Here is a 7,995-nt window from a genome sequence, read left to right as displayed (position 1 = left end):
AGAAAGCTGCCTTTGAGGAAACTTCCATCAGGACAATATGGCTATCTAACCCAAAAATAGATTTTTCATATGTCAAAATCCACTTTTACTTCGAGACAGTTGCATGGTTACATCGCCAAGTCATGTTTCCGTCACACCGTACCACATCACCATATAGACTTCTGTCTCACCGACAAAAATGTGGTAACCCTCACCAAGGCAACACACTGCTTACGCCACCACGTGGCGACCATTTGTGTCGTCAAGCAACACCAAGGCACCATTACAGCAACGGTTGGCTTAACATGGTAAAAAATGATGGTTAGAAGCATGGCCATAATGGATACAACCTCACGATGCGGTGGCGATTTGGCGCACTATTTACAGTACAGTAGGAGTGTCGCCTCTTTAACGACTCTCCTTATTCTTGCCACTCTTCCCCTCGAAGCCAAAGCACTATTGGGGGTGTAGATAGCCATGAGACGTGTCAAGAATACGTCCACTGATATTACGCGATATCCCTTTTAAAATTTTAAGGGATATTCGCTCCAGGAGTTAGAATTCTGGATACCTTTGTTAAATTCTCTGGGATATATCACTGTAGTAAAATACACCTAGGAAGCTACCTTTGAAGGAACTTCCACCACGACGACATGGCCTGAGCCCAAAAATGAAATTTAAATACACAAAGTAAAAGTCTACACTAAATGTTGCAACAAGGCACAGGGTAACTGGGCAGGAAAGTCATCGTTTACACAAATGGGACAGATGTGAAGATCAAACAATGTGAATATAATATAACATGACATTGAACAAAAAAAATACTGTCAAATATTAACAGACCTATATTGCTGTTATAACCGAATTCTGAACAATAGTATGCAACTGAAAGAAATAGACATAGCCTACTAGAGCCCACGGGTACACATTCAAATACACATCCCTGTCGTAATTACGAAATGAAAAATCCTAGCCAGTACCATAAAATCTATAGATAAAAAATCCCATTCTCGTATTATTATTTCAAATTGTCATTCTGGCAAAATATGTCATACGTCATACTCTTAGACCTGCAATAAAAGTTCCATACTCTTCTTAATCTGGAAAAGTACCGTACTCTTATCAATCTTAATGGAAAAGTTCCATACTCTTACTAGGCCTACTGGAGAAGCTTCATACTCTTTTTAGGACGATTGAAAAGTTCCATACCAATATTGGGCCTACAGAATAAGTTTCATACTCTTTTTGGGCTCAGCCATGTCGTCCTGATGGAAGGTTCCTTTAGGCAGCTTTCTAAGGGATATTTAGCTAAATATCCCTTAGAAAGCTGCCTAAAGGAACCTCCCATCAGGACGACATGGCTATCTCACCCAAAAATAGATTTTTCGCTTTGCTACAAAATACGTTTATTAGGCCTACAGGATAAGTTCCATACTCTAATAGACCTCCTGGAAAAGTTCAATACTCTAATACACCTATTGATAAAGTTCCCCACTCTTATGAGGAGTACTGGATTAGTTACAAACTCTTATTAAGTCTAATGAAAAAATTATTCTTTAAAATTCGTTCATAATCACCCGACATAGCAAAATACTATAGAGTTTAACTAGCCAACTGAACAATGGTGGTAGGCTATCACTTCATATATCCTCACTTAGCGGAGACTTTACAGCGCACAATAAAAAACAACGCTGACAGGACATTACCTTAACGGAAGTAATTCCAGCAAAATTTGACGCAAACTCTCACGTACCTTTCGGAGACTGATCTGGAAGTAGAAAATTAGGCGGTGAGACTTTCATATACTATTCAAAATAGGAAAAACAATTATACATGATATATTAATCAATTTAGCTGGTAAATGCATAAGAAATGAGTTGTTAAAATGTTTACCAAAAAGTAATACAGTATATCAAATACATTATCCTAAAATTTCTCTCTCTGACATACACACTAATATATATACCACCAACAACTAATGCTGCTGTTTCTAGTCCACTGCAGGAAAAAAGCCTCAGACTTGTTCATTCATGTCTGGGGTTTGGGCAGTTTTCATCACCACGCTGCCCAGTGCATATTAGTAGTGGTGGGAACTTTTTTCTGAATGCACAACAAACCAACCTAGTATAGGTGGCCCTGACTAGTACAGTTTTGCTGATCATGGCGATATATAAACCATTTCACTATGTTAAGGGATATAAAAATATACGTATTTTCGCTCAACTTGCAGCCAACGGAGTCATACCCGCAAAAGCCATCACGTGCTCCTTGATATATAATAGGTAAAATATATTACATCACATTACCACTACTTACGAGTTTCGTTAACCCGAGCTTGAGGAACCGGTAAAATTATAGAACAACACGGAACTACAATTCCAATAGAAAAAATGACAAATTCGAAGATAATTTGTATTTTTCCTAACCATACAAACCTTAGCTATTTACAAAGGGTTATTACTTTTAGCGTAGCTGAAATGGCGAGCCATTAGAATTTAACGAGGGTGTATTACCCCCGCGCTAGTTAGCGGGGGGGTAGGGGAGTGGTAGCTAGCTACCCCTCCTCCCCCTCACACACAGGTGAATACTCACTTTCACTTAGAGGTAGGACTTGTCTTGGGGGACAGGGCTGGCGGGCAAATATGTGTAAATAGCTAAGGTTTGTATGGTTAGGAAAAATACAAATTATCTTCGAATTTGTCATTTGTTCCGTAACCGAAATACAAACCACGCTATTTACAAAGGGTGACTTATCCCTTAGGAAGGGTGGAAAGTCCCCAGCCATACTGGCTTTGGCTTTACCCGGGGACTCAGAATCCGAGTGAGTCGCACTCGAGAAAAGGAGTCCCTGCACCTCACAAGTTCCTTGCACCGCAAGGAACCATGTGGCCTATGTAAGCTTGTGTGTGAAGGAAGAAGTGTGACCCGTCTTAGGCAGTTGACCTGGAGTTCCAGAAGGAACTCTGGGTTAAGACGTTCCCAATACCACCTCGTCAGGGTATGGGGGACGCGACAGTATTGACTCAATACTCGGAACACAAGGAAGCATGGTTTACCTGCAGAGGTTCGAGGTCAGCTATGCAGAGACCAGGATGCTGCTTCCCCGTAGAGGGGATGATGAAGAAAGAAGTAAGGGCCAGACATACTTCTTTCGTTCATGCAGACTAAAACCTGATAACAATGCCCTCAACCTTCTGCTACCTGTCCAAAAAGGAGCCTGAGGTTAGACCAGCTGTTGTGTAGCCACCACAGAGCGATAGAAAACGTATCGAGACTCCTGTGGGTCACGCCCTGCAGGAAGCGGGCTGCGAAGGTCATCAGACGCTTCCAGACTCCAGCTTGTAGCACCTGCGTCACAGAGTAGTATTACTCGAAGGCGAGGGACGTTGCGATGTATCCAACATCGTGCTGTAGGGCGACGTGACGGGGGAGGGTCTGAAGACAGGTCGAGATGAATGTCCTTGAGTCCGGGCTGAAGAGGTATACTGGTGACTCTCCCCCCATGTCCTCCTTGTGTTCCCAAATCGGCTGCAACTGAGGCCAAACTGCAGCTGTTCCCAGCGCTAACCTCTCGATTCCTGTACTGGCAAGAAAGAGAAGGTCTTGGGACATCAGACACAGAATGGAGACTCAAAATCTTGAATGAATCGGACCGAAGGGTCGGGACCCACAGATTCTGAGTCTAGCCAACAACTCAGGAGCGAGCCTGAATGTTGCCTTCCCCTCTTCCTTAGAAAGGGGGGGAGTAGTAAGAGACCAAGAAGATTGCTTACACACTGGCCGTGGCCAGAGTGAGCAGAAGACCCAGGGCGGAATACAATCCGAGGCCTGTCGTAAAAGGGTCTTGAGAAGATCTCTTAAAGGACTAAAAGTCCGAGCCATGCTCCAAGTTGGAGGTCTTCCTCCGACTAGGGCAGGGACGATCGTAGCTTCGCATGAGCGAGGATAGATCCAGCGGGCAGGAAAAAGTTATTCCTTTAAGCCTGAAGGTCAGGGAAAGGCTGAGCGACAGGCTTCATTGCCAAGAGCGGAAAGGAGTTTCCTCCCGCCGAAAGGCAATAAGACCGTTATTGCTGGAGAAGAGGCCTCACGGGAAGAGGTATATCTCCCACGGCACCAACCACCTTAGACTCTTCACTTTGCCTGGGAGACCCCTGTGGATGACTATCGCAGATGACGCGACCTCCGTACCGCGACTGTAGCGGGTTGTCTCTTCTAGAGGAGGAAGCGTAGTGTCTCCAGGCATGAAGCCGAAGCGACGCCCCGGTTCGGGAGAGATGTCGCAGTGTGGTTGCTTGAGTAGTCTGCGCCGTGGGAGAAGCTCTCCCGGGAGTTCCGTCAGGGGAAGCAGAGGGTCCAGAAACCGTTCTGCACATAGTCCCAGTGGAGCTCTCCCATTGAAAGGTTGACAGACAACCTGGTTTTGTTGAGACCCATTGTCCGCAGACAAAAAGGAGGGAAGACGCAGGCGTCGAAGTTGTCCCACCATCACCGGAATGCATCTTGCCAGAGTCTCGGGGTCTGAGACTGGGGGGAAAACTAGCGGAAGCTTGAGGTTCCAAGCTGTCGCGATCAGGTCCCCCAGACCAGCACTTGCTGGTTACCCAAGGTCAAAGACCCCTAGGTACACTCTCTCTATGAGGCTCTGCTCGGATAGTCTGAGAGAAACATTCCCCTGCCTGGAATGAGAGAGCCGATGGTGGAATTGAGAGAATCTCAATCATCCCGATATCTCTACTGCAAGATGTGAAGGTGTGAAAATGCGTCCCCTGCTGGTTAGCATGAAGTCGACACGCAACGGGGCGACTTGGCAGGAGCGGTAGGATCTGAAGAGGGGCCAGACTAAGGCCCTTAAGCCTGCCTGAATGATGGAGAGGTATCCTTCAGGTCTTGACCATAGGCCTGGACCGGAACATGCCCCCCCCCCCTTTCCTTTGACGAGTCCGAGAACCGCATCAAGAATGTGGGGAAAGGACGAGAATATCCACTACCATCAAGAGGCTCCATAGGTCAACACCCATTGTAGGTTTAATAGTTCCGCTGGTCCCATAGGGCCAGGGAGTCCGGTTAAACATTGCCTGAAGCCACCGGAACTTGGATCGCCCCACATGGAACTTATCCTGAGGCGACCGTTCGGACTATAAACGGGTCAATGAGGAAAGAAGAACTAGGAAACGTTCCAAGGTAGGGCTGAAAACTCTGCTTGACTGAGAACAGGTACTGCGACTCTCCTCAGTCTTGCCACGGTGAACCGAAAGGAAGGCTCGGAGGATGTGGTAACAGAATCTGGCGTCCCCAGGTGGTCACCCATCCAAGTACCGACGTTGCTTAACCTCGCTGGACGGACGAGAAGCGGGGTTTCCAACGTGGTAAGGCGGTTGACTCAATATCATGGCCAGATACTCCAGATGTTGAGGCAGAGGAAGAGAAGGCTCCAAGCAAAATACCATGAGCCCACACTCATGGTCAGCATTCGGAAGCTTTTCCCGGCGCTGAAGAAGGTCGAAACCCGAGCCTACCGGAGTTGACCAGCCCTCCAAACAGCAGAGGAGGCGGAAGTCTGCACCTGAGCGGCCAAGAGGAAGGCAGGGAGAGTTCTCTGGGGAAACAAACCTGCTATGCCACGGCGGGATAGCCACACTGCATCATAAGCAGGAATACTTGCAGTTTAGGCTGAATTCGACGAGCACCCTGGAAGATGGATGGAATGGAAACTGAAAGTACCCGTCCTTCCGATCCAGGGTTAAAGGAGTCCTGTCGCCTCGTTACCAGTCTGATCGATTCTGCTGGTCTACGCTGGCCGAAGTTTGTTCGACAAACTTGATCAGGGCTGAGAGGTCGACTATGGACATCCCCTCTCAGATCCTTCCTTACAAGAAAGGATCGACTGAGGGGGCCGGGGGTGAAGCCGTCGATGATCCTAAGGAAGACCTTCGCCTAAGGTATGGATCATTCTGCCCAACCGGGCAACTCTGCTGATGCTATGGCATAGAGGTTCAGAGACACTGAATTCGCTGACAGAGACGGCAGGCGCGATATCCTTGGCTACTCACAGAGATTGTGCGGGAATGGGCATCGGGAAGCTGTCATTCGGATGAGTAACCTTAAGCATCCTCCCAGCGAAAAAACCTGCAATCCTAGAGTTCGTGAACTCCTTTTAGGACTATGCCCCCCCGGGGGAGTCTCCCGTGCCATCTGTTCCTGACAGGAGGAAACTGCAATTGGACACCTTGTCCCAGTTGTCGTAGCCGATAACTTGGGCCGACGTGGTTGAAAGAAAAGGGAGCTGGAGCCCTGCAGAGTCTGGAAGAAAGCGCCTTGGAGGAGTGAAACCGGAAGTCGATTTACTCCGCACAGCAGACGTCTAAGTCTCTGTCCTTGGGCAAAGACAAAACTCTTCTCAAGGATGGAAGGGTGTCTGAGGTCGTTGACCTCCACAGATGAGACACCCGAATGAAGCCTTCAGTCAGCGCGTCCAGATGGTACAACATTGAGCTTGTCCGCAAGTAGATACTTAACGACGAAAGGCCAAGGTGCCTGAGCTCGAGAGGAGGAAAGTACCCTTGATCTTCCTGTAGCTTCCTTGAACCAAACCTCGGGCCGTAACCGAGGAGGGAAAGAACCTGGTAAGCTCCCAGAGGAAGAGGTAAGCAGTCACCCCTTGTCCGATGGAGAAATCTTCAACGGAAAGCCCCCCCCGCCAAAAATCCTTCCAGGGCGGGAGAAGGAGAGAGTACTCGTGCAGGAGAGGGGACCCTCGAGACCGACCTCTTGGGAACCAACTTCGCCCTGGGGGAAGTCACCACGAAGTCCACTCCTCTCTTTCTCTTCAGCGTAGGAGAGACAGCCGCTGGTTTGTTACCCTGGCCGGTGAGTGCTGGTTTCATAAACCTCATTAACGCCCGTGCCAGCGGATCAAACCATGTCTGCTGCTCCAAGGACACAGAGTCCGAAATCCTCGCTAAGGTGAAAGGGATCGGGCGATCCTTTGGAGAGGACACGACGGTTCCTGCCTGAAAAGAAGGTGGGAAGAATGCTGTACTGACCTGTCTTCGTCCTGCACTACCAACCTGTGCTTGGATGGAGGTGATCCCGAGTGCCGCCTAGGAGCACGCGTCCCTGCTGCTACCACCGGCTGTGGAATTCGCCGCGAACTATGGTCGCGCGAGGGCGAACAGTCGCGCAAAGGCGAATGGTCGCGCGGGCGCACAGGCGAGTGGTCGCGCGGGCGCGCAGGCGAGCGGTCGCGAGGGCGCGCAGGCGAGCGATCGCGCGGGCGCGCAGGCGAGCGATCGCGCGGGCGCGCAGGCGAGCGATCGCGCGGGCGAGCGATCGCGCGGGCGCGCAGGCGAGCGATCGCGCGGGCGCGCAGGCGAATGGGCGTGACGGCGAGGGATCGTGCTGCCGCGTAGGTGAAGAAGATCGCTGGCGGTAAGCGATGGCGAGCAGCATGTGTAGGTGAATGATCGCGTGATAGGGTGCGATGGTGATCAGCATCCGCAAGAGGGCGAGCGTTCAGGGTTGTGCGATGAGGAGCAGCATGCGTAAGCGGGCAATCGTGCAGGGTTGTGCGATGGCGAGCAGCATGCGCAGGTGAATGATCGCGTGAAAGGGTGCGATGGTGATCAGCATCCGCAAGAGGGCGATCGTTCAGGGTGGTGCGATGAGGAGCAGCATGCGTAAGCGGGCAATCGTTCAGGGTTGTGCGATGGCGAGCAGCATGCGCAGGTGAATGATCGCGTGAAAGGGTGCGATGGTGATCAGCATCCGCAAGAGGGCGATCGTTCAGGGTGGTGCGATGAGGAGCAGCATGCGTAAGCGGGCAATCGTTCAGGGTTGTGCGATGGCGAGCAGCATGCGCAGGTGAATGATCGCGTGAAAGGGTGCGATGGTGATCAGCATCCGCAAGAGGGCGATCGTTCAGGGTTGTGCGATGAGGAGCAGCATGCGTAAGCGGGCAATCGTTCAGGGTTGTGCGATGGCGCGATAACGATCAGCATCCGCAGTTGAGGGTCG

At 50.0% G+C, this 7,995-nt stretch overlaps 1 protein-coding gene across 1 annotated transcript in view; it reads left to right on the top strand.

Annotated features, from left to right (window-relative positions):
• Positions 1–318: 318 nt before the first annotated feature.
• LOC137631075 (uncharacterized protein DDB_G0283697-like) overlaps positions 319–7,995 on the top strand; it is a 47,248-nt gene continuing 39,571 nt past the window's right edge. Inside the window, exon 1 of the mRNA XM_068362685.1 lies at positions 319–365. Within this exon, the coding sequence (XP_068218786.1) occupies positions 319–365 (47 nt within the window). The remainder of the gene's footprint in view (positions 366–7,995) is intronic.

Source organism: Palaemon carinicauda, chromosome 3 (assembly GCF_036898095.1).
Source record: "Palaemon carinicauda isolate YSFRI2023 chromosome 3, ASM3689809v2, whole genome shotgun sequence".
In the NCBI taxonomy this organism is placed as follows: domain Eukaryota; kingdom Metazoa; phylum Arthropoda; class Malacostraca; order Decapoda; family Palaemonidae; genus Palaemon; species Palaemon carinicauda.
This window is presented reverse-complemented; position numbering and strand designations above follow the sequence as displayed.